General features: G+C 38.9%; 1 protein-coding gene across 3 annotated transcripts; it reads left to right on the plus strand.

The window, feature by feature from the left end:
* The first annotated feature begins 3,182 nt into the window (after nucleotides 1-3,182).
* LOC135261478 (uncharacterized) lies at nucleotides 3,183-27,135 on the plus strand. 3 transcript variants are annotated; one of them, XM_064347809.1, is made up of 11 exons: nucleotides 3,183-3,580; nucleotides 5,776-5,915; nucleotides 6,188-6,341; nucleotides 6,569-6,615; nucleotides 7,086-7,136; nucleotides 8,266-8,292; nucleotides 8,754-8,783; nucleotides 8,920-9,097; nucleotides 9,768-9,867; nucleotides 10,859-10,894; nucleotides 11,462-11,697. In XM_064347809.1, exons 1-11 carry the CDS (start codon nucleotides 3,571-3,573, stop codon nucleotides 11,481-11,483), a joined length of 795 nt encoding a protein of 264 aa, XP_064203879.1. In that variant the 5' UTR covers nucleotides 3,183-3,570; the 3' UTR covers nucleotides 11,484-11,697. The 3 variants fall into 3 exon arrangements, with proteins under 3 accessions (XP_064203879.1, XP_064203878.1, XP_064203877.1); XM_064347808.1 differs by lacking the exon at nucleotides 11,462-11,697 and adding an exon at nucleotides 26,499-27,135 and having other exon boundaries at nucleotides 3,184-3,451; XM_064347807.1 differs by having other exon boundaries at nucleotides 3,185-3,451.
* Nucleotides 27,136-27,934: the final 799 nt, after the last annotated feature.

Here is a 27,934-nt window from a genome sequence, read left to right on the forward strand (position 1 = left end):
AGTTTTTGTATTTTGTTCAGCAACAAAACACTGACCATGCTCTTGCCACCAGCTATTTATAACATATGAGAAAATTAGGTTTGGTTTGTGCAGGTATGTGTATGTGAATAAATGTGTCAATATTGGTGTATGCATATGTATGCAATTATGTGTGTAATTGTTTGACAGAGAGTATGAGTGGCTTTGTTTTGGGAGAATGTTTCTGTGTGTGTGTGTTTATCAGTAAGTCTTAGAGTGTGTCTGTGTTTGCATGTGTTACATGCCTGAACCCAATGCCCTCATCTCTAAGTGAATTCAGGCCAGGTCATGCACATCAATGATGTGACACCATTCTGTCATGACAAATGTTAGATCACTGTAAGTGCACCCACATGGTGATTCCCAGTATACCTCCTAGCTCAGTATATTTCTTACACTGCATTACAGTCGCTTTGCATGTATTCCTGATGGGTGTGTGTGTGTGTATTCTGTCCCGCTCAGCATTGTGTGCAGTGCACAATAGGACTTGTGTGTGTAATAGTTTAGAGGTGTTTACGGGTTGTAAGAGAATAGGTACGCACAACCTAACCTGATTAGGGAAACAGAAGGAACTGTTTAACACAATACAGTGATAAAGAGTAACTGATATTTAATATATTAATGGGGTTCTTTGGTCATTCTCCTCTTCATTATTTAAAATGTGAAATGACAATAGAGATATAATATTTTTATGCATTGTGAAAATAACTTGGGTTTTTCAGATATAATATTTATATGCATTGTGGAGATAAGCTGTACCTTTCATATATATATTTTTTAATGCTTTGGGACAATAAATGGAGTGATATATTTTTATGAATTGTAAAAACTAGTCACATTTCAGAGTTTATGAACTATAAGATGTTGCAAATATGTTTTATATGTGAAAGTCATAGCTAACAGTTAATGCTGGCTAATTATTCCCCTATTTCAGGGTACTTCAGTGTACTATAAACATTATTTAACAGCATATTAGGATGGCAGGTATGGCCATATTAAGGGCATACTCCATATCTATACAGAACAGAGAGTTTAGCACTTTTCGGAGTTTCCTACAGAAATAACCACAATGACCACAGACCAACTTCTGTACTTTTTGACCTCATGTAAATACATCTGCACACGTCCACTCGATAAAACCCCAGACTTAGGTTATTTCACATTTTCTTCTTTTTCCCACCGATTTTATCATCACAAATGCTCCAGTCCCACAATCAATAATTCTCTTAATTGGACATTTGTCTACCTCTGCAAATAACAACATCCCATCAAAGTAGTCCAATGAAAGTAGCCAATTGCAGGATATTCAGATAGGTTACACAGGCAAAAATATAAGATACACATGTGATGCTATTTCAGCCAATAGTATGTTTTTGAAAACTTAGTGGTTGCCATCTTTGTTTTGTGTGGAGTCGAGTTTGCCTGCTGAATAATAATTGGCAAAAAATAAATAAAAAATATTGCTTTTACCATATAATCTTATATTTCATTTAAATGCATTCTCTATCATTTCACATGAAACCCCCACATAATATTGTTCCATGACTCAGATAACTACATGACTACAAGGTAGGGCATAAAAGACTGCATTTGTAACCGTTACTCTTTAACCAAAACATAATGCAGCCAGCTACATAGCCATAGTTTTTTTTTTCATTCAAACAGCTGGCTGGCTATCTAGCTACACAGTTTCATCAAACCAGCTGCATGGCTAGCTAGCTTGCTGCTTCAGCTCAGCTTGAAAGTAACATTACTGAAGTGTAGACAGCTAGCTAGCACTGGCATATGGCATAAATGAAATCATTAAAGTTTACTGAACGACTAACTAGATGCCTGCTTAAAAACAAATTGCATCCGATTGGCGCAATTTGCGTCAAAATGCACTGTTTTCTTTGTTGTTGTTATGCGTGAAAGACCTGCGACTCAAATAGGGGCGACAAAAGCCACGAGGTAAGACCGATTGTCTGGCAGTCGGAGGGTTGCCGGTTCAAACCCCGCCCTGGGCATGTTGAAGTGTCCTTGAGCAAGACACCTAACCCCTAACTGCTCTGGCGAATGAGAGGCATCAATTGTAAAGCGCTTTGGATAAAAGCGCTATATAAATGCAGTCCATTTACCATTTACCAAATATCTCAAATCAGCTATCAAAACCAGGGTTGCGTTTGAAATCTATGCCTCCCTTTCGATAAGTTTTGCTTGTTTCATCACTACCAGTAGTAGATTTTGAAAATACAGAGTGTCAATAAGATACTGCACTAGCTGTAATGCTTCAGAAATATGCCTCCAAAATAAACTTTATCAGAAGAATTGCCACTTCATGCCATACGTCATTATAGTAATGAAGACGATGGTTCAGGAGATGAAAGTGCACTTACTGGGGGATGAGGATTTTTATTTCTAGGCAATTAATGAAAAAGTGAAACTGAAACCTGTGTGAATAGTCCTGTTCTTAGGTTACGTGTTTTTTTTTTTTTTTTTACTGTTTGTGTAATAAAATACAAACATTACTATATATTATACTACTATATTTACCATTAAAACTACTGGAATGTATGTTTGCGTACATGTATGCACGTCTCTCGAGATTAAATTCTTTATGGTTCATAAATTTATATGCATTATCATTAACTCATAACAAACACAGTACAAAAATTGTATCTCAACCAGAACAATGCATTCAACATACAAAAATTTCAATTTACTCGTACACACTAAGCACTGTCCATAAGTCATTAATTAAAACTTGAAAAATCTAGGCCTGCTGTTAAGTATTGACATCAAAATTATCTTCTAATGCTAAAATGAAAAACACGGGGCCAATTTACATTAAATTATTTTGGAAACACTGATTTGCATTGCTTTGGAATAAAGCTTGTTTATATTGTGCGAGCTAAGATAGCCAATATTGTTTGTTGTAACTTGGCCTGATTTTGATATCTACTTTTTACGGCAGGGCTAGATTTTGCAAGTTTCATTTAATGACTTAGAGATAATGTTATGTATGCGTACGTAACGTTGCGTTTTTTAAAATTTATTTTTACATTAAAACTAACTCTGTTCAAAATGTCACTGAAGCAAAAGGAGGCAAACCACGGTTCATTCAGACAACCGAAGCGAGAATTTCTGAGGTTTCGAACTAACCGGAAGTAAACAGACGGAAGTAATAATCACTGCACAGCTGTTGGAATCGTACGCTCTATGGTTGGAACTTGGAAGTGGACCTGGAGAAGCAGAAGGGCCAAGGCGATGGACCGTTATGTGCTCATTTTCGTATAGAGACCAATGCAACCAGTATTAGTTAAAGATTTGCGGAAAATAAAAAAAATGTTGCTAGATAACGAACTAGTTGGACTTGTGGACCATGGCTCGGCAACCCAAAAACCACCCAAACATGGATGGAAAATGTACCCTGCTAGAGTATTGACTGTAAACGGTCAGTAAATTGTGTCGTTGTTAACAACAGCGATATTATTAACTACATCATCGTTAATAATGATTAACCTTAAAACTTAAGGTTACTAGCACATTTTCAAATTTTCCAATGTTTGACTGATGGTGACAGGTAAGTTAGGTTAACCTAGCTTGTCAACGTTAGCTATGTAACCTAAAGTTGACAATACGATGACACTAACAGTGCGGATGCACTTCAACATTCTGTTTCACGGAAAAGGTCGGTCACAAAACTGTTTTTATCCAAAGTAACAGTTTTTGCATTTATGAGTAATCAATGTTGTCGTAAAACGAATCGTTACCGTGAAGAATCACCGACTTGTTTACATTCTGGACAAATGTGACTGCAAAGGGAATCTGTCGGTGTTTTCATCGCAGCACTTCCGACACAAGAGATCCTGGAAGCGCTGTCCAAAGTGTATTCTTACCGTGAAGAGTGCCTGACCCTTAAGCGTAGACATGTTATCACGGCGGCACAATTATATCGAGAAATACCATACCACCAAAAAAAAAAAAAAACCCATTTGCTGTGACTGCATTTAATTTAAACACACCGTGCATAAAAAGCTAAAAAGCTTTCATAATGTGCCATCATAGAACGGAGTGTTTAAACCCATTTTGGGATGCACCGCCTTCCAAAAAGAAAAGAAAAGAAAAAAAAACTAGGTTACGCGTGAAGTTTCAATATGGACCCACTAGTCTGGCTTTGACGACTTTGGGACTAAACTGACTCAAAAGTAACTTGAACATATAATAAGTGGCTAGTTCAGTATTTTTGCATAATTTTCTGTGGCCTACTTTGAATATACGTGATACTAAAAGTTCAGATTTAAGCCTATTGTAAATATATTTTCCTTAAGTGTATAATAGTTCAAAAGTGAACCACGTATACGTTCTTATTTTAAGAAAGTATGTTATATTAGCGTGTGCTTATAAGACTTCGTAGCGTCCACCTAACGTTCTTTTTAGGCTAAAACTGTTCATTCAAGTGGTTGGCCTATCATATGATACAGTATCATGGAAGACATCCCAACACAGCTCCATCATGCAATTCAGGGGAGAATCCATAATAGTACACGAGAAAACTGAAGTGAGCCTCAGCCATGTTTTTGCGTTAATGAAACTAACTGCACAGGCAAAGATGTTGTTATTGAGAAATCATTGGAAATGCATGGAAATTGGACAGTACCTTATTACTGAACTCCCCTTAGTGCCAGAAGAAGAATATCAAACATCACAAAAATGCATCCTAGTTCAAGTGAGCTTTGTGTATTCATGCCTCTTTGTATATAAAGTTACCAATATTTAATTGTCCACTCCTAAATCTTTTAGAACTGCTCAGGTGTCTGAACAATTTGTACATGATTGTCATGATTTACTAAAAAAATAAAGTGTGAATAGACATGTCCACTGAAGTCTAAGCAAGCTGAAGATTTAACATTCATTATGGAATTTTTCTATGGGTTTGGGCTTATGGGTTAAACCGATTGTCACAGACAATTCCTGAATACAGGAATAATATGTTGTGCAGTTATCATGAATTTTCAACAATTTCTCAATAATAACATCTTTGCTTGTGCAGCCATTTTGTTTCTTATGGTGTAACTACAGATTCTCCCCGGAATTTTATGATAGAGTGGTGCTTGGGATGTCTTTTATGATATCACACGATACTCCTACTACTTGAATAACCAGTTTTAGGCTGAAGGGAACTTTTACAAGGTGGACAATGTAAAGTCCACCTTGTCACTAATACAGCATACTTTCTCAAAATAAGAAAGTGTGTTTGGTTGACTTATGAACTATTATACACTTAAGGAAAATGTACTTAGGGTTATACTTGCTCACAGGATGTTTAAGTTACGTTTGAGTTCTTTTAACTAAAATGTCAGCCGGTTCAGTCCCAAAGTTGTCAGTCAGACTATATTTAAAGCCTACAGTCTTTCCTTTTGTTTGTAAAGTGGTGCAGCGCTGTATTTAGACACTCCGCGCTATGATGGCTTAACAGATTGAGTGTGTGATTGACTGGTGTTTTTTGTATGCATGGTAGCTTTGATCTAAATGCAGTGACAGTATATAGCCTTTTTTTTCCAAAGATGGTATTTCATGATATAGCCTAATAGTAACACCATGGTAACACACTTCTATGCTTATGGGTCAGGCACTCTTGACGGTAAGAATACGTTTTAAAACAGCACTTTTCGATATTGCTTGTATCTAAAGTGCGGCGACAGAAACAACAATAGATTAATGCAATATTTATTCTAATTCATCTTTCATTAACTTGCCTAAATGAAACATTTCCAGATGATTTAGAGACAATTAAAGCAGAAATGGAGTGGCTGGAAGGTGTGGATCCAGAAGACCATCTAGGGATTACACCAAGGAGGAGGAAAGTTGGCAAAGATGAAGTGGTGGATGATGATGAGCCTAGGAAAGCCAAAGAGGTTAGCTCAATGTATCAGTTGGCTTGACGATAATTAATTGTCATTTGGAGAATGATCGTTGAAAAGGGGTTTTGCTTCTTAAACCCCAGTTTCCCATTTGTGGGGAATTGACACCAATACCTTTTGCTCATGTTCTTAAATATTGATAGTGATGTCCTAGGCGATTATAATAATATATTAATTTCTTAAATTGGGTGGCATTTTTGTTTAATTGTATCCAATTTTCTATAGAATTTGTTGATAGTGAACTTAACTGCAGTTTTTTTTTTAAGAAAAGAAAAAATGTAGAGCTGGACTCTGTTTTACAAGAATATGAAGAGGAGCGGAGAAAGGACAAGGCAACAATACAAAAGCTGAGAGAACAGGTGGATTCTCAACAGAATGAAATAAGAAGACTGCAGAACCTCATCCTCAATTTGCAGGATGGTAAGTAATTGTAGTTAGCTCTCCATATATACGAATGCACCCACTGCACATGAAAACTTCATGGCTTGTAACGATTGCTGCGGTATGCCGCACTATTTTGTGAAAGAGAAGTGTTCTCTAAAATGCCGGTGTAAGGAGTTTTACAGATATCCTAAGCTCCTTGTATTTCACACTGACTGGATTGTATTCATGTATTTATATTAAAACAGTTGTTTTTTTATGTGCAGGCGTCTCGTCCCTCATAAAGGACACAATAGAAAAATCAACGCAACAGGTAATGTACACTGGGTAAATCATAATTGTAAAGATAAGTACGCTGGTCAAAAAAAAAATAAATAAAAGAGGTCAAACAGGGACACAGATGCAAAGCATTTGTCATGACATAAAGACTCATGCCACTATAGCTTCTTTACGACTGCCCAGGCCGCACAAAGTCGTCAAACCGACCACACCAACCCACGAACAAACCCATAGAATGCAGTGGTGCTGCAAACACTTAATAACATGCAAATGGAAGGGTACCAATTGCACGTGCACATACACATGCGCATATACACACAGACACACATGTTCCATGCATGTGAGGCAACACCAGGGGCAGCGCGGTGAACCGCGAGTGAGTGAATGTGTGAGTGAGGCTGTGACTTTGCCAGTTGTAGAGGTGCTCCACATCCAAAAAAAAAAAGGATAACAAAAAAAAAACGTGATGCTTCTAGTGATTATTCTGTAAATTTCTCATTGCAGTTTGCTCCAAGGCACTCTGTTAAGATGACAGATCTGCAGGCATCACCATCTGTGAGTTTGTTCTCTTTTTGTGTTTTTGACCTTTGCAGAAATTACTGAATAAATGTCCTTGATTTAATAAATAATATTGAGATTGCTTACTCACTCTTTCACAAAGAGAGGAGGGCAAAGAGTGAAATAATGCCCAGACTTAAGACTGACAGGTTCCCATTTCCTACTTCTGCGACATTGTTAGAAACGTGTGCAGATACTTTTGAAAGCAGTGTCTTCTTGCATATAATCACTTGGCATTAGCAACAGGTGTCATCTGAAATTTTGCATATTCTATTTGCTGAACCTGAAGGGCCAGCCTACTGTATTCTGATGGGCTGTGCTGATTAAAGTTGCACTGTGATCTTTTGGCATTTTACCTGAGAGGTAATTTACCTTGCACAATGTTCTTGGAGTAATGACACCTAGCAGTGTAAGTTACCAATTTTAATTGATGGCAGTGAACATGGCAGCTGCCATGGCACATGGACTGTGCTATGTGCTACATAGAATTAAATAGCTCAGTCTAAGCCTATGGAACAGTTTAAAGCCTCTTTGTGCGGAAGCAAAATTGTGATACTGATTTGGAGAGGGACTGACTAAAAAAGCTGTAATGTATGGTCAACATGGCCGCCCGTAAAGACTTGCAGCATAACTTCTTATATTGACCTACTTAGCTTGCTTACTGTAGGCCCTGCATGAACACCCATTTGAAAACGTAACTATAGACGGGGCTAATGTCATTATAGTTCTGAAGACATGTTAGTGAATCACAGCTTGACAAACACTAACGTTAGCTAGCTAGCTATTGCTGGCTAGGTATGTCAGCAAGATGTTTTTTTGTGGAACGTCACTGTGGGACGTAACCTCAGCTAGGACTGTATTCAATAAATGTGCTAATTAGCAAGCTAACTAGTTCATTATACACAGTTGTAACTAGCAAACTGCAGACTGATGCCGGGATTGTTTACCCATTTACAGCATGATACTCAAGTGTTGCAACGTTTCAGCCAATAGCTGAGTGTAGTTTTTGGATTCATCTGTACTAGGAATGATTAATGCTGTTCAAGGTGGATTTACACTAGTATAATGGCTGCTCTCTGATGTCAAACAAGCAGATGTTCATTTTTTGTATCTTTCTGGCTCGCAGTTTCCAGCAGCCAGTGCTGACAACAAGGTATGTGCAGAGCTACAGTGTATTTATTTATTTATTTATTTATTTATTTATTTATTTATTTGTTTGTTTGTTTGTTTGTTTGTTTGTTTGTTTGTTTGTGTTACCACCAACAAGGAGGTTACGTTTTTTCCTGTTTGTCTGTCAGTTTGTTTTTCTCTCTCTGATCAAGATATCTCAAAAAGTAATGGCTGGATTGCCATAGTATTTGCTGTGAACATACAGTATGTGGATGTCTTGGGTTTTTCCCTCCTGATTCTCAGAAAACTTTCTCTGTGGCATCTTGGGAGCATCATCTGCCGGACCCAGTCACATTTAACATAAATGCATGTAACCGGGAAATTATGTGTGAATGCTTTGTTCGATTTGAACCAAACTTGACACGTTTGTCCTACAATAACAATTTTTTTAGGCCACTGTAATGCCTAATGTCGGCTCAGTGCTAATTGTTAGTATCATTTTAGGCGGAGGTGCAAGAAACCATGACTGTCAAGGTAACTGAAATGGAAAATTTGTCATTATTCATATTATACTCAATTCAAAGTGTACTGTACATCATCTAACATTATAATCATTATGTTTCGAGGTGCATTTACTGTCTCACTTAACTTATGTTTGGCCATTGACAAGAACCTGAACGCGAGGTTGGCTGTCAAAAAGGCGTTGACGTACAAGAAGATGACCAGGACACTAATGACGGCCATGTTTCCTCTGGAAACTCTCCTGAAGAGTTCCGTCACTGGGAAAAAGCTCCAGAATGGCGAGCCCAGGCCCGCATTAGACCCAGCCAAAGTAAAATCAATCATAGGTAAGAAAATACATGCTCTGTGCCAATTAGTCAAATGTTATAGATATGTACTTGCACCCATCTATAATAATTTAATTATGACCATTCCCATGCTCAGTTATGCCTAATAGGTCACTGCAGCAATTTTTGGGTTGATAACATTAGTTCTGTAGTTTTGGTGCAAAACGGAAACATTTTTTACCACTAGAGAATTGGGAAGAAATGACCAAAAAACTCTCAAAAGTACCACATTGAGACCACAAGACCTTGAAAAACACTTCAGAAAAGTTCATACTCTGATTTGGTATCAATAACTTTTCGTATCTGCCCAGTTCTGGCAGTGTTGCGGCCACGTAGCGGAAATGTTATAATATCGACAGAACATTCCAGTAACATTGTGAGAAAGTTTTGTGTTAGCTGTGTGGAGACTCCTTTAAAAATTGGCCATTTTGGCGATTGTATGGGCGGCCCTTTCTTAGAATCTTTCTGAGAAGCTCACTTAATGGCAGTGTACATAGGCAAATAATACATGCCTATGTCTAGTTTCTGGATGTAGAGTTTCATGAGGCTATGACTGTCCCAGAGGTCACAATGGGTCAAGTTTAAGTGTTTGAGTGTATTGTCGTCAATATGTTGGTCTCTAGAAGGGTTAATTGTAAACATTGATTATATCTTCTTATTCTTTTGACAGACGAAGTTAAGAAAAGGTTTGTGCACGCGAATGACACCGACATCAAAGCTTGCATGGCCCAGAAGTTGAAGGACCTGCGCCAGTGCGGTCGCAGTGATGGGTAGGTTTCTGGTCATCTGGGCAGTGGTCACAACTCTCTCAAAGCTGTGACTAAACTATGTGATGGACAGACTGTAGAAATGACTAACAGGAACTGGCATACAAAATGCGTAATGTTATGTTGAGTAATGTATTATAAAATTCATGTTATTATGCAATCATTGAAAGTTTTTTGAGAATAGTCACAAACCTCCATCCGCCACCATGAACATAATTCTCTTAAAGGAAACCACCGGCATAATTTTACATTTGCCACATTTCCAGCCTCACACAGACGCAACATGCATTGACATACTGTCTTGCTTCAGATGAGTAATGCATCATTGCAAACAAAGAGAATAGAATGAACGTACCAAACATTGAGTAGTGCTGAAGTTTGTCTTCTAAAGTGGGGCCCATTTTACCTGTGCACTCTTGCGCTAAAAGTCGTCAGTCAGATGTCAGTGTTTTAACACTGGGCGGGACGGTGTAAGCCCTGTATCGGCCCCTAGTTTGGCCATACCTTCTTTTTGTCATCCATATCACCTGTCAGTTAACATGCTTACTGTAACATGTAATGAGTGACAGGCCTCTCCAAGCTGGCTTAGATGCCCTACTTGTCACAAACTTGATGTCAGGTGTTTGTGACATCACAAATGAGTTGCCAAAATCTGGATATGAAGTGTGGTGGATACTAGCTTGTTTTTGATTGAGTTATATATGTAGGAAGGAATTAATAAAGCAAATTAACTGACTTCTGGAAATGCAACAGAAGATCCTCAGAAAGGAGATATATTTAATATATGGAATCACTTTTATTCACCAAGTACAATTACACATAAAAGGATATTGAAATGTGCGTAAGTCAGCACAACAATTTAAGCTTGTGCAGTCTGATGCTAGCAGTGATCCAAATGCAAAATGATAAGAGTGGTATCCTTTGTTACATTGTGATGAGTTTTGTAGATCTGTTGAAGATTTCTATTATGATGGGTATGTTTCTCTTTTGACAGATCTGCACTGTACCTCTGTCAGTATGAAATTGAAAGGTAAGCCCCCCTCCCTGTTTTTATCACTGAAAGTAGATGGCTTTCTTGACCAGGGTCTGACATGAACACCAGCCGAACGTGGGTAAATTGTAGGCATTGGCGGGCAAAATTATCAAGTCACCCACCATGTTGGCAGGTAGATTTTTTTTTGTTTGTTAGGTTTTAATTCATATTTGGGTTGACTGGTTGGGTTATGAATGCACAGGCCTGTTCTGAATTGTTTGCTGGATGCTATCCTCCAACAAGAGCAGGCAAAGTCAGTAAAGGCCTGTGTATGTAATTCTCATGTTTTCTGCACGGTTTTCAGAAGCGGCAGATATAAATCTTGAGTAGCAGGTAGAAATGTTCCCTTTTCTGCCATTAGTGGCTGGTGGGGAAAAAAGTGAATTTCATACCTTCTTGAAAATAGAAAATATTGACTGGAGTCGATTCATGGGTGTGCTGTTGTACTCTCTTGTGATATTGATTAAATATTTCTCCACTTGGATTAAACCAAATGTGTACCTATGCATGAGCTTTGTGCATCAGTTAAGAATTTGTCTAAAGAGGATGTTTCTGTTTTGACAGATTTACGCAGCTTGAGGATTAAGGACAAAAGTGATGGACTAATAGATAGACTTTCTGTTTTTCTCACTCACACACACACACACACAATATTATTGACACTTTTTCATTGGTTTTTTATTTTTTCGGCATTTGCCTATTTTTTTTTAACCATATACAATGTCAGGCTATTACCATAGCCTGCTTCTTGAAACTTGCCCTATTGTTGTTCCTTCAATAAAGGACATGGTTTAGAAGCATTATCTTGCGCAATTGTTGATTTTTGGTTTGTGGAATGTAATTTAATGAGGATCATTTTCAGAACTAAAATCATGTGACTTTTAAATTCTTGTCAGTAAGTTCATTTTTTATGTTAGTGCTTTGCTTTTAAAAACATTTTTCTTTACGAAAGGAATGTGTGATTGCAGTTCACGTGAAAAAATGAACACAAAAAGCAATGCATGCAGTTCATGTTGTTCACATGTTAATCATGTGGAAAAGATCAACATAAAAAACGTTTTCAAAAAACCGCATGTATTTTCAGTTCTCATGTGTACTCTGAACATGTTTGGTGTTTACATGTAATTCTTTTTGCAAGGGTTGGTCCACTGGACCCAGATATGATCAGATCAGATGTAGAGCTTTTTTTAAAAAAAATAAAGAGCTCTCAAAATAGAGCTTTTTAGTCCCCTGCCTGCTCTGGGCTTGACATCAAAGGAAGGATTATTTTGTTGAAAAAGATTCCATACCTGAAATGAAATATGGTGGTGAATCTTTGATGTTATGGGGGTTTTCCCATCTACTTGTCCTGGGGCTCTTGTTAAGGCTAATCAATAACTTCAGCGAGGACCAAGCAAGCCCAAAAACCTGGTACACATCCCCCTCTACCCCCCAGCAGAACCACAAACCTGGTACCCCCCCTAATGCGGATGTTATAACCACTCACAAATTCTGTGGTCCTCTTCTCAGCTGCAGCTGCCAACCGCTCAAAGCAAATTCATCTTTGTTGTTCGCCAGATACCTGTTAACAAAAGACGAGAGGGGAACCTTCAGGGGCCTTAGAGGAAAGGGGGGAGAAATGAAAAACATTTTTGTCTTTGTGGTGCAGTCTTACTGAAGGTTCTCGGCACATTATAGTGAATGGGTACTAAACTGGTATCATTCGTTGAATGATTTTATATCACTTTCTGTGTGTTCAGCTTCATGTATTGTTCTTATCTGTGCATCTGTGTTAGTGAACTCCCCAACATATTCCAAGCAAGTTTGATTGCTACTAACGTGTGATGCTTGAAGGGCTGGCTTGAAACTCTGAAAAAAGTGACGTTTTGGGCACTTCGGATTCATGACTAAGGATCATTTGGTGCGTCATATGTCTGTTCAACCTCAAGCAAATTGACTCATTCAGTTTCCATGCAGATTAAGCTCAGCCAAAGGTTTCTGGGTACCTGCTCAAAGACATGAGATGCAGCCCTCAACCCAGTCAATATTTGCCCTTAACTTGCCTCACATTAAACGCTAGTGTTAATTGTTTTCTTCACAAACAGTTTGAGACTCAGTGATCAATTAAACTTGTTGTAAAGGATCTAAATCTGAATCAAAGTTAAGCATATATGCTGATTTTAATCTGGCCAAAAAAATAGAAAACAAATAGAAAAATTTAACTGAGGAACTTGTACATGTCGGTGTTTATGGTTAATCTTTCTTCATCAACAAACTATGAATTAATTCCCATTTAAAATAACATACAGTATCTATGGACTTTTTATGGGCATTGAGCATTTTGTATTTTTTGTTTTTAGATTTATTAAATATGCATTTTGTGAAATGTTTATTTTTTATATAAATTAAATGTAAAATAGAATACAGAGTGAAATCTTTTATTAAACAATTTTGGCCATTTATTTATTTATTTATTTACCCAAAAGTAAATGTGGAAAATATATTACTCAATTAAATTTAATAGGAAAGCATTACAATTTTATTTTGCTTCGAGGCTTTTAAAATTGGCAATTGGAAAGAAGAAAGAAAGAAAAAAAAACAGTGCGCTGTCAGATGCCTCCAGGGTTTCACAATAAGAGCTGCTAATGGAACTTTATTAATGCGATCCCTGGAATGACCATTACAGAATAGATTTTCAGAGGCAGACGTGCGCTTCGATCACTCACCAGATGAATTATCAGTGGTCAGGCCCAGGACATGAACCCGCTTCAACCCTTTTATTTTGAATATGATGACGTGAACACCGCCGGGTACTCAGAACCGCACCATTAACGCTCAGCACATCGTACAGGCTCTGCGCTGTGATTGGTGTGATTCAGCTTTGTGTGCGCACATTCCGACGGGTTAAATGAAAGTTGAAAGACCAATTACACTGCAGTATGCTCTGCCTTAATGGTTAGGCTTTTGTAAGTTTTGTATCATTCTAATGAACAAAGGTAATGCAGTTTTGTTGAGGGGGAAATTATAGTTATAGGCTTTTCTCTTTATATAATTTTGCATACGGATGTAACTGAGGAGGGCGGCCCGGTGGTGCAGTGGGTAGCACTGTCGCCTCAGAGCAAGAAGGTTGTGGGTTCGAATCTTGGCTTGGGGCCATTCTATGTGGAGTTTTCCCCATGTCTGCGTGGGTTTCCTCCGGGTACCCCGGTTTTCTCCCACAGTCCAAAGACATGCAGGTGGGCTGATTGGAGACTCTGAATTGCCCATAGGTATGAGTGTGGGAGTGAATGGTGTGTGTGCCCTGCGTGTGTGTATTCCTGCCTCTCGCCCAATGCACACTGAGATAGGCTCCAGCACCCCTCCGTGACCCTGCTCAGGGTATAGATAATGCGAGTATAGATAATGGATGGATGTGAGACGGACATCCAACACCACTTGCAACAACCATCAAACAATAAAAAGAATTGGAAAAACGCCATTCCTGCTTTAACCAAAAAATAGTCATATTTATTGTCTGTATCCCCATACATAATTAAAAGCAACCCACAGCGACGTCTCTGGATTTTCCCATCCCCATCCCATTAAGGTCGATGCCTGGAGCAACTCGGTGTCACTTATCTTAACAGTGTGGGCTATAGGCTACGTTGTCAATCTCAGTAAACAGGGGCAGTTACTCCTGCACCGAACGGAAAGGGCAGAAGGAGTGTTTAACACATCCGGAGTAGGTGCTGATTATCCCCCTTCTGGGATAATAACCTAGATGAGATGGCGCTGCTCTCTGACGCTCACGTCGACCGGTGCTCCAGAGAGCGCGTAGGCTATGTCAAGTATTGAAATATAATTGCGAAGGTGAAGCCAGGCGCCGCGATATGAGAACGTCTTTCATCACGTCTCGTCGCCCCGCATTACCTCGGCAACAAGGATGAAATACGAGAACGCTGAACACCATCCTCGTTTCGCCTCCTCCTGGATGCACGTTTGAAATACGAAGGAGCCCGCCTGAGCACGTCGGGTGGGCATGTTTTTAAAAAAAAATCCTTTTTGCGCAGGTACACAGGGAGGCCTTGCTGAACGCATGCTGTCAGCAAGTTAAGTGTTGTGCCGTTCTGGAGAACGTCGATGCACCGCCTTCACCTCTCACCGTTTTCACCCAGTGGCCGATCGGGAGTCCCCTCTTTTCCGTAGCTTCCCCCCCCCGTCTCTCGTCCTTGCATAAAGTCGCTTGTCCTCTTTGATTCTCCCTCCTCTGCTCTGAGCCATCTCTCCACGCTCCAGTGAGCGCGGCAGCGGCGAGCGTGTCCGCAGACATCAGTGATGGACAGCTATCCGGATCCACGAACGCGGCGTATAAATAACGGGAATGGGGAAATGTCACGCTCGGCTGGCGCTGAACTCCGAGCGCGAATCTGTTGACAAGGTGACGCCTGTCACTTCCTGTATTATGAATAAATAAATAAATAAATAAAGCCTACAGGTATGCAGTGTGGAACCCAGAATGGGGAAACCCGAATTCGGTTTATAAGGCAGTAATTTCTTAGAACGTATCAATTAACTTTTCACGTTCGTGTCCAAGTCCTCGAAATGATAACTGTGAGGGAAGTGAGCTGGAATCCCGTTTAACAGTTGTTTAGGGCTGTACGGAGGTGATACATTTTCAAGTGTCACCTTTATTGCAGGATAGCCTGAATTACACCACTGCCCTGACAATTGTCTCCTTAATTGGGGAGTTTCATGAAAATTGAAGAGCAAATGTACCCCCTGAAAGCATGTGAACTTAACAGTAGCTATTAAAGTAGGCTATGCAAGCCTACAGGTTATTTGCATGTTTTTAAATGAATATTCAATTTGCCGAAGCCCGCTGGACGTTGATGGTGGAATTATGGCTGTTGTCATGGTGAATTCACTGTCCCTAAATTCATTTCTTGTTGTGTATGATCTTGAAAGGACAGGTTTAAATGAATGCTGCACTCTTTCTAGACTATATGCAGCACAGCTGCACTGCATTAGAGAGGACTTTTGAGGCAATTGTTAAATGAGGTCCAATCCCCACATAGAAATCATACGTGCAACATATTGCTTGCTGAACATCCTCTGATTTGAATCACAATTTTAAAATGTGTTGCCTGTGTTTTATCCCACTGTGGAACTGCTGGAATGGTGCTCTGCAAAAAAGTGTATTGCTATTATCAAATTATAGTACATAATTTTCATCCAAGAGTACCCAGGTCTATGAACTGAACATTGTCACTGATACCAAGCCTCAGAAATTGAGTGTGAGCATATGTTTTTATAATTTTTTACATTTCTAATATCTCGAAAGAAGACATTGACAGATGCTGAACAGTTAATTGGTCAACATTGGGTACTTTCACACTGTGGGTCTACAACCCCGTTACAAACAAACGTAATTTAACTTCCCTCATTATTCAGGAAACGTTGTATATCCTGGGGCATATGCGATGAAGTTTATCGTGAAGATAAACTTGATTTAATCAGCAATACTCGAGTCTATTGATGAATCACAACGCAAAATGGAAGGTTTTATGGCCGCTTTGGGCGTAGTTTTCAAAGACAAGAGCACATCTATTTCTGATTTGCATGCCATAAAAGGATAGCCTAAAAGGACATCACCATTTTGTTTTTTTTAATTTAACTTTTATTTTGCTGGGAAGTCCCATTAAGATATGGAATCTCTTTTACAAGGGAGACCTGGCAATGAAGGCGGCAAAAGCAGTACTGTTAAAATGGAACACGTGTCTTATTAATTAAGACATACACTTGCCATTTTTGCGCATATGCATCCCAGTTCACACTTAATTTTTCAATCTGCGGTAATTGGTTTTTCTTGGTTGAATAATAAAAACTGTGATTAAATTATAATACTATTAGGCCTTGTGTTATTACAGGCACACGCAACGATGAAGACCATAACTGATGACGAAAACACTTTTGCATTCCCATATTGGGATCGTGTCGCAGTAGCTGTGATTTTGGTCATTTTTACCCCATCAGGTATAAAGTACTCTACGGAAACGTATTGGCAGGAAAGAAAGGGTTTTTAGCAGTGGGCCATGGGGTGACAAATCCTATATGAAGGTCCCCAGCTGTGGGTGGTCTGAATTAGACCCCACTGCATGCTGGGTCCAACAAACACCCAGCAGTGGAGCGTGTACTCCTCTAATGTAGCCCCCCTGATTACACCAGCTTTCAATAATAAGAGCTACTCACTGCAGGCCTGATTTCCCCACAATCCCTTTTTTTTTTTTTTTTTTTTAAACAGCCATTAGTGTCTGTTGCTAGCAGGGTGAGTTTTTATTTCTGTTATGGCATATTTGATTAAACCCCATTTCTCAGTCTCCACATTGATCAAGTTACACACACACACGTGAACACACACACACACACACACACAAAGTGATAAGCATGTGCCTGATTTGTTAGACTGATACACATTTGTTAACTGGATCCTTATGGAGGAAGATTCAGATAATCTAAAATTTGAATGTAGTGTTATTTTTTTAATATGGGGAAGATCAGTGAGCTCAGTGCCTGTGTCTTCCACAAGATGGCAGTATAATCCTGTTTCTCTTTTATCTAGTGCTTTCTAGTAGTGCATTGTATACTCTCTCAGCTGCTGAGGCAAGCAAATGTAACTGTCAGTTTCCTCAACTGTGGCTTTTATCAGTACAGCCTTGTCCTTGGGAGTGCAGTTATGACACAGGTACATGGCTGTCTTTGTGCGGTTAGCAAATTAAATGAAAAATTTTGAGTTGCTAAACCATCAGAGCCCTAGCACTGTGTTAACTGAATAAAAATATGGAACATGTATTGAGTCCAGGGATGTTACAAACATGCTAAGTACATACTTAATGATAATAATAATAATAATAACTTGATTTATATCTCACTTTTCAGAATATGGTGCTCAAAGCGCTTTCCTAAACAACAATACTAAAAGGTAAACCCCACACAAAGACCATTGACTTGAAGACATTTCAAGACATTTGCTCATAAGTGCCTTTTCACTGAATTAATTCAATATTATTTGTGATTAACATAAATTTACCTTCTTGTATATGTATATACATAAGATTAATTAATATTAATCACAAATAATATTGAATTAATTCAATGAAAATGTGTTAAGGATGTCAGTTGAGTTCAACTTTATTTCTCTCCAAGGGGCAAATGTATCTCAGTCTTATTAAAACAACAACAACAACAACAACAATAATAATAATACTTGGAGAACTGGAGCAATGCTACCACACTTCCCACCGGCTATGAGAATAAGCTGGGCTTTCTTTCAGGCACACTAACTAGGGATGTGGAGGGGTCAAGTGTACCATTAGAGTCATTATTAATGCATTCATATTAATGAAATGTGCGGGGTCATCTGGTCATCTTCTCTCTTATTGGTTTACAGCTGACTTTCGGTGCACATAATTGTTTGTAAGCACACATATATACACCGATCAGCCACGACATTAAAACCACCTGCCTAATATTGTGTAGGTCCCCCTCGTGCCACCAAAACAGCTCTGACCAGTCAAGAGTTTTTAAAATCATTTGGAAATAATTCACTCTCTAACAATGTAATGAACTACCAATAGTGCAATAACTACAAATAATGTAATCTATTTCAAATTTTTTATGTAATAAAAACCAATAATGTAACAAGTAGTAGTAGTAGTGTACTTTATTGATCCTTGGGGGGAATTTGCACTGTTGCAGCATCAAAGACAATAAAGTAACACAATCAGATACACATGTACAGTAGATACAAAATATCAGATACAAATATACAGTAGATACAAATATATACAAAAATCCAAATATACCAGAGGACGCCTTCAGAGGTGGAGTCCATGCCTCGACGGGTCAGAGCTGTTTTGGCAGCACGAGGGGGACCTTCACAATATTAGGCAGGTGGTTTTAATATTGTGGCTGTTCGGAATAAATGTTACATACAATTACATAAAAATGTTGCATTTTGTCTGCACCCAGCCATCCTATTATGTTGCACATTCTATCCAGTAATATTATTAAATATTGTTTAAAACCTGTCTTGTCTGTTCTTTAAAGTTTGTAAAGAACAGTGATGTAAATTGCCTTTTACTTTAGACCAGCTAATACTCATCCCCCCACAACAAAATCTCATTTGGGGAATCTACAAACCTGCGACTGACACTGGGTAAAACATCTTGCGCAAGGATGCTGGTGCCTTTTCAGTATCACATGGCTTCTTTCCAGGTCAATTACTTCACTGGAGCAATCAAATGATCTTTTAAAATAAGCGTTCAAGTCCATTTATTTCACTAAAAGTTTTAAGTACCAACAAAAAAAGCATCACTTAAAAAAAAATATTTGAGGTTCACTACATGGAGGTAAATACAGATAAATGGCTGAAACAGACATGCTGTCATTTGATATTTTATGGAGACGGGTTACATCAGTGTAGAATGTGTATTAAAAAAATATAATAATTAGGGCTCTGCTCTCCAGAACCAATTTCACATGGTCCATGAGCCCAGTCAGTGGCCAGTGGATGTGACTATTGAATGTTGGTATTTCCTTGAGGTGTGGAGCACACAGCTCAAGGCTAGTGGCGCAGGTGGAAAACGGGCTGGATTATGCAGAATATATTATCAGTGGGTGTGTTGCAGCTGGATTCATTCATAGTCAATCAAATGACCTCTTTTCATTCCCTTTAAGTGCGCTGCCGGTTTCCATGGTCTACCACTGCGATCGAAGACAAGGGTAATGATATGCTAATCAGATGTTTCTAAGACCTTCTTTTGCAGCAGGGTTGAGCTGTGAAAAAAGTGACAGCTCAAAATCTCATAAATAAGAGAAATGCGTTTCTCCTTCAGAATTAAGATAAACCATTGCCTAAACATTTATTACGGGCCATGGGTTTTAATTCCCCATTAAACTTGCTAAATAGCTTAAATGTGCTATGCTATAATTAAGAAATAATGACAACAAGCATCTTGAAGTTTTATTAAACAAAATAAAACCAGGGAAGATCATACAATGTCAGTGATCGCATTCCCAGCAGTTTAATGTGTTGCTCAAAATGAAAGAAAGAAAAATAACAATGCTCAAATCCAGAATTAATTCACAACTGTGACATAGCTTATTTGAACTAAGTGGGTTTGGATGAGTTGTGGTTTTGTCATGATACACATATTTTATCTCCTGGTTCCAAATCAGAATATACGTTTGACTATACGTTTCTCACGCACAGACATTGCTAAGCAACAAAACAGCAAGTCTATCCCATGGTTGTAACATCTATATATAAAATATAAATAGAACATACTTATAGTAGGGTATAGGGTATAGAAAAGGTAAAACCTGGTTTCCACCTCACAAATTAGTAACTGGCCAACAAATTACATAACGCCGACAGGAAATTGGGATTGGCTGAAAAAGGTTTCTTTACTCTTCCCTATTGACATGACTACATTGACAAAATAAGTGCATTTTAAACATGACAAAACCACAACTCATCCAATCCTGTATGTACCATTGTTGACAATGAACTGAAAAAAACCATGACCTTCCTAATTGGTTGCTGGTTTAAACATCCATGAATTTTTGAACCAACTGTGTGTTGTCTGGAATTTTTGTGGATATTAACGACTTACGCAGTTATTTTTTGTTACAATTGCACCGCAGCTCCGTTACAACTGTACCGCCATTGTAACATTGAACTTTGTTAACATTTGTTTGAATTGTCCATGAGCCATTTGTGATCACCTCCAACTTAATGCGACTTATTGTAGCAGACAGGTGTGTGCTCTTTGTAGTGAAACTTCACAGCTTTTCATTGCATTACTTCTAAATAATTCAGTAATTAAGTAAAAATTGCTACAAATAAGAATTCAGTTCTGCCAGCGAGGGTGCCAGTAGCAGAATAGATCGACACAAAAATGACAATGAACTGCACTAAATTTACAATGAACTGCACTAAATTTACAATGAACTGCACTAAAATGACAATGAACTGCACTAAAATTGCAATGTACTGATTGCTCTTGGCTGACGCATGCCCAACAGCAGCTCTTCTCCCACTTCAGCTCACAACGGGTCACAATATTTTCCAACGGCTCAGGCACATCAAGATCCATGGTAAAAATACCAGTTCGCCAAAGCAACGGGTCGCAGCACACCATGCGCCAGCCGGAAAATACAGCTCCTAGTCTTCCCAAGGCCTCTATAGTTGAGAGAGAGTGCTTTTGGTAACTCACCCTCAGACATATAGTGTTCCTGTCCCCATGTTTGTACTTGCCATTGACTTTAAGATAGCTGTGTTGTTGGAGGCTACATGTATGAATCCAATCTACTGAACAACAAGAGTTGGACAATAAAAACATTACCATGAGACTCATATCTGTCTGTTACTTTAATGGTTCTGGGCCCAAGTATAGGGTTGAGGCCAGCAGCTAAAGACTCGAGATCAATGGCAATGTAAGAGAGTGACACTTATTCCCATGAAAAGAGAAAAGAGAGACCTTCAGGCATGGAAAGTAATATCAAGGTGTCTGGCCAGTGTGGGTTCATTTAATGCATTCTTTAATGTGCAAGTCCAGAGACAGGGGTAGGCGTGGAATGGATCTCCCGAGATCACTATGTCCAATAATCACAGTCATGGATCAATATAACTGCTTCTTGTGCTCAAAAACTGAAAACAAAAAAAAAAGAAAAAAAATGGAACATGATACAATAGAACCGTATTTATTAGTCAGGGCTTGCAGAGATGAAGCAATTTGTATTGTCCTGATTTTTTTGTGATCATAGACACTATTACACCCTGCAGACATGAGTGCACAGTATACATCAAGCTTATAACGAGGACATGGACACATATGGAATACTAACAGATCTGTAGGGTGTCCATGATGGTCTGGTCCTTTCGGCAAGATATTGCTGTTAGGACAAATCTATTACAGCCGCTAGTGCTGGGCTGCAGTGTGTCTGGCCTAACCCCATGACATTGATACAGCAGTAGGTTAAGTGTACCCAACATGCAATGCAAGCCAGTCAATACCCACCGCTTTACGGTGCGGTAGGGTCGTAGTGTGGCAGCGCATACAGTTTGACCCCCCCCCCCCCCCCCCCCCCACACACACACACACACACACACACACATGCAGACACTTTCAGTGCATCCGTTATGTTATTTTTTATGGCTTTTTCTTTACGGTTGGAAAGTGTGGCAGTCCTCGAGCAGCCACCGTAATGAAAATGAAGCGTACTCATGAATCCGCGGCACGCCGTCCCAGGGGTGATGGGTAATGAGACTGCGGTGTCACCGTTAGAAGCCTTTTAGTCATCAGAAGTGCGCCGTAGGTATTTTCAAGGAAACTCTGCATTCCTGAAGTTCAGATTTTGGCAACGTTCATGCTGTGGGTTGTGGGAAAAAAAAAAAAAAAAAACGTTTAAAATCTGTGACTGCTGTTTGAAACGGTGTGTAAAGGCTCAGCTGAGGATGGTGCCGGCTGGGTTTGTCCAGCGCTGAGCGGACGGGATGCTCTCTGATCATGGATGCAGCTTCCTGCCGCTGGTATTTTCAAATGACTGGGTATAATGAAACTGATATGAAGGAGCTGCAGCCTTGAGCAGAGAGATACAGACTTAAAACACGGTGAGCTCTCATTACATCCAATGCACTGTGCAAGACACAGTAATGTTCAATGCTGCAATGATTATAGAAAAAAATGTTATTGTGAAAAAGAGCACAGATTAAAGAAGTCCATTCAGACACATTTCAGGTTTGGTCCAAATAAGCCCATTTGTTTCACATAAAGAAACTTTCCTACTAAACAGAGATTTGTCAGGATCACATTGCACAGAAGTAATGATTAGTAAGCCTTCCTGTACACAAACTGTGTGAAGTAGTAACAGTCTGTGCGAAGTTAGAATGTTTACCAAATAATATCTGTCAATTCCAATAGATACCAATGTTTCAGAAATTGTTTATCTTATCCAAGTACTAGAAATACAGACTTTTTGCATGGTCACTACGTACACTTTGCAAGGAAGTTCCCAAGAGACTACAAGGAAAATGAAAACCAGGGTCTTCAAGTCAGGTTATAAACTGCTACTGTCACATAGCTACAGACAGTACTGCCTGAGATTTATTATGAGGCAACCAAAATGCAAAAAGTTGCAATGGTTTAAACCATATTAAATCATCTAAATTCTCATCTAAATTTGTCCCCCATTCACCCTCAGCACTGACTGACTTGACTGCTTGTGAACAAAAAATGATATTATAATTAACCTACTGAAGCGACCTTTTAAATTGATATACGTTCATACTTATTTTTATCTACCTGACTGGCACAAATTGGCATTTAACTTTCTTTGGAATCATTAATATATGCAGAACTAATTGCAACATGAAAATGGCTCTTTTAAGTTGCAATAAGCCTTAAAATGCGCTCTTAGTTTAATGAGATAAGTATCATATTTGCATTTCAGCTATAAGATTGCACTCATCAGACAAAATAAGATGGAAATATGTTTCCTGGATACAAATTATCTTGAAAGAACATCCAGGAAAATTTTATGAAATGGTGTATATAATGTTTTTCAAATACAACCCAAAACAAACTTTACTTTGTAAAGATATCCGCTTCATAGTGTCAAAGTAGGAAAAAGAAACTGCAGTCCAATGCTGTAATTTATTGAATGCAAGGCATGCTCCAGTAATTGTGCTTCCCATTCACATTCCAGCTGCATTCCTTCTTCATGCTATACCTGAACCATACCTAATACAGGACTCTGCATTTTTATGTTTTCCTGACATGAATCAAGGCAGCATATCATTTAAAGTACACATACCGACAGAGAAGATGCCATTTGATGTGGCTGCTACATCAGAGTATCCATTTTGTGTGTATTTTTAATTCTTACAATCATGAGTTCAGCGGTAAACATAATGAATTTAATGCAAATCAACATGCATGTATACAAAAAAGTAACACATCCAAATTGGGCTTTGTGCTATAACCAGTTATTACAAGCTGCTAGTGTCCTGCAATCTCTTACTATACTGTAACTCTCAAGTATTCTGAGCCATGGAAGTCTGCTGATTATCTTAGCAGAGATTATCTGTCTGTGGAACACCAGCAGTGAGCAAAGATTGATTACCATACCCCATTTTGACAAAAGTACCCAGATGAGGTGATATATAATAGGAATGAATCACTCCACCTTCATGTAAGAGGGGGGTATGGTATGAGGAGGGAGGCAATTGGCATTTTACTAGCTGTAATTACAAGTCCAGCTACGGCAATAGAGAGAGCACTGTTCTCTGGGAGTGCAGGGCCAGCTTTTCAGTGCATCGTTATTTGTTTAAAAAAAAAAGAGGCTAGCATGGAAATTTGCCATTAGCAACAGCGATTTTCTGTACCTGTATCAATGTGATTTGTGTTTAAAAAAGCAAAAAAATTCAAATAAAAAAAAAGAAACATCCCAGAAAGCAAATAACTCCTTTTGCATCAAATACTGTACTTGTCATGTAGTTAACCTACATGGTATCATAACTGCACCTTTTAAAGTGATTCTAAAGTGGCTTAAAATAGTTGAAATAACCATAAATATTCACAAAGGGATGTGTCCGCTGCACATCCACAAAATACCTATTCAAAATAATATCAATAACTGCAATAACACAAATTTCAAATCAGGCCTAAAGTCTGTATTGTATGAAAGAGATTGTATGGACGTGGTCAGGAGCACCCTGCCACCCTACCTCCCCACTGAACTCCTTCCAAACGGTCCCACCCACAAGTGAACAAACACACTGGAAATGTTTAGACTGATATAGGTCGATATTGCAATGCAATTGATTTCTCATACGGTCGCTGATGCTTAATGCACAGCATAGTAATATGATGTAGTCTGAAGCCATTTATGGATTTATCGTTACAGTCACTTTAAGTGACTGTATGGGCAATGTGCAATGACATACTTATACTAATATTACTTCTACCACTACTGCTACAAATAGGAATTCACAATTTGTGAATAAACTGTGAGAATGGAACTGATGCAGGCCCTGGAGGTAATAACATTTTCCTACCATATGCCTCACACAGCAACACCAGCCTTCAAACAGAGCACTGGTGAAATCCATTAGTCATTCAAGGACAATGAGGTTAAGTGAATTTGTATTACCTTGTATTTCTGTGAGTGAGTAGCGTTTCAACATCCAGCACATACAAAATTATTCAGGAGCGATCTGCCCAGAATCGTTCCAATTACTCCAGCGCTGAACATAGACCCTTCATCACCTCTGTTTATATTTCATACACAAAATTTGTACAAATAGCTGTACAATGCATCTGTTGCTCTCTATTGACCATCTGAAATTGTTGAGTGGAAAAAAGGAGAGAAAGGGCATTGCTCAGGGTGCCCAGTGAACATATTCAGGCAATGATTCAACCAATATTTATTACATGGGCAAATTCAAAAGATAAAGACAAGGGTAATGTTTTTCCACTGAATTTTGGCGATTGATAAACTTAATGGCTTTCTCACTGAAAATAATATGTAATTATTAAATCATGAGTTGAGAAGAAATGTTGATTGAATGCAGGCCTCAAATCACATAGAAGAACAGGTGAAATGAAGGTCTAATAATAATAATAATAATAATAATAATAATAATAATAATAATAATAATAACAATAATAATAAATTTATTTTATATTGCGCTTTTCATGGTCTCAAAGTAATTACGTAGTAGCGGACACGTTTCCACGGTGCTGCCTAAGTTCTTCGTTGCTCCCTCAGCCGTATGGCTTGCTCCGTGCTGATTGGAGCTCAACAGATTGCCCCTAGGCCGCAGCATGCATGTCCCAACATCCACTACTTTACATACGTCTACATTCAGGGGTTATGGTGCTTTGGTGTCGCTGCCACTAGCCTACATGCACTGGAGATGGCCTTTTTAATATGCCTACATTACAGTGGGCTGACATGCAATCTACAGTGTACAGCACAATTCTTTCTGGCACAGGGGTTCGAATTCTGGAGAGATATGTTTAGTGAATTCTTTGGACTAAGTTTAACATGAACAGGAATGGTAACTTTTTGGAACACACATCATTGTCATCTTAGGAGGATTGTAGCAGTACAGTGTTGATGTCATTTCCTTCGTCGCTGTTAAAAATACCCACAATGTACTGTGCCATGTTGTTTGTCTCCAGTATCTTAATTGTTAAAATTACCCTTTCCTTGCAGAAGGAAATAGTTCGCATTTGAGGATGTGAATGTGCTGCATCCTTTGGCCAACCACTCAGCACGCTTGACATTTTCAAGGTCACCTTATTTTACATCTTGGCAACATCCTGCCAGTGACTGAATGCATTAGTAATATTGACAGATATGCTCAGACTACAGCATTTGATCTCACACTTATTAACAGCACGGTAGATTATGTTCTTGCAGGGCTGTCCACGCTTATAAAATAAAGATACAGGATAAAAAAACACAGAGGCTCTTGTTTTTTATGTTTATTTCATTCGGTGTTACAATTCAGAATTGGAAATGTGGCTTCCTGTTTTTATTTATTTATTTATTTATTTATCTTATTTTTTTCTAGTTAAGCTAAGGGCAGAGCTCGACACGAGAAGTCTCTGTTTCATCTCTTGGAGCGAATCAATAATGTATGGAACTCCTTGCATCTCAGAGGGAATGCTTACAACCAACTGGAGCCCTGACAGCACCGCGGCAGTGTGGGGCTCTCCATGTATGAGGCTTCCAATTAAAGACAACATTTAGAGGATCTCCAGGAGAACATTTGGTGCGAGCCTCAAAGTACCACCCCCCGAGACTCTCTGACCTACTCCCCCGCATTTTATTGATCTTCAGGCAGATGTAAAAGTCTATTGAGGTCATCATTCATTTTTTATAATCCCAAGAAATGTCAAATGTGCCCTAAAAACATATTTATGTCAATTTTAAGCGTGTCAACACAAACACCGGAAAGGATTGATACGGTGTGTGCGAGGAGTTGATATTTCCTTTTGCCAATTGTGTATGTGAATCTTGATAATACATTTTCTGTAATATGTTTATTTGAGTAATACATGGGAATTGTAGTCATTCAGTTTGATTTTGTAGACTACAGTGAATTCAGCTGTCCTGATAGTATTTTGAATCCTGCTACCACTCTGCACCAGGAACCAAAGATGTTCAGGCTTTTTTTTTCACTACAGCATGTATTTTTACTGATTGTTATGAGAGGTGACAGCCTTTTTAATGATTATTTCAAGTGTTTTCAGGAAAAGTGTATATAAACACTGCATCAATTTATGTATAAATAAATAGTATCGAATGCAACAAATTGGTAATGACGTACATCAGTATTCAGGAACTCCAGTGAGTTTTTGTGCCGTCTCTCCGCTGTTTTCCTCGTTTGAAATAACAATTGAATATGACACAGACCGGCTTATAGATTGCTCTGTAATAAAACATTCATTATGCCACCATGCGTGGCTGACCCTTGGCTGGGACTAATTGGATGCACTTAGTCCAGGGACTGGCCTCTTGCTGTGATAAATATTTAATCACAATGCGTCCCTCTGCTTTTTTTTTTATTCCTGAGCATTGTATATTAGCCATTCGCTTTGAGAGATCGCACGCAGGGCACAGCCACTGTACCTGACAGGAGATCGCCGGTGGCCCGCTCCAGTCGATGGAGATGGTGTCAATTATTTCTGGAAAGGGACACTCTTACCGTGTCTGTCAGCGACATGTCACCAGCCTCCAAAGCCGGTGGAAAGACACAAAGGGGACACCACGCTGCTCTTCTGAGGCTATCCGGAGAAAGACGGTCCCCAAAGTGGCCTGACACTGTAAAGCCACAACACGCAACCAAAGCAGGCCGACTGACCCGGGGCAAAGGGCCTCTGCAGGGACCATCCGCATATTTCAATTCCTTTCTTATAGTGTAAAATAGGACCGCATGATGCCACCGACACCTACCGGAATATAAACTCTGTGGCCTTTCAGGGTTTTCCCATATATATATTTACA

This window comes from Anguilla rostrata, chromosome 8, assembly GCF_018555375.3.
Source record: "Anguilla rostrata isolate EN2019 chromosome 8, ASM1855537v3, whole genome shotgun sequence".
NCBI classification, from domain to species: domain Eukaryota; kingdom Metazoa; phylum Chordata; class Actinopteri; order Anguilliformes; family Anguillidae; genus Anguilla; species Anguilla rostrata.

Excerpts from the sequence above, each read along its gene's own strand:
- LOC135261478 (XM_064347807.1), top strand. The coding sequence starts at position 3,301 with ATGCAACCAGTATTAGTTAAAGATTTGCGGAAAATAAAAAAAATGTTG. Across the intron at positions 5,916-6,187 it reads AGCCTAGGAAAGCCAAAGAG|AAAAGAAAAAATGTAGAGCT; the intron begins GTTAGCTCAATG and ends TTTTTTTTTAAG. Across the intron at positions 9,868-10,858 it reads CAGTGCGGTCGCAGTGATGG|ATCTGCACTGTACCTCTGTC; the intron begins GTAGGTTTCTGG and ends CTCTTTTGACAG.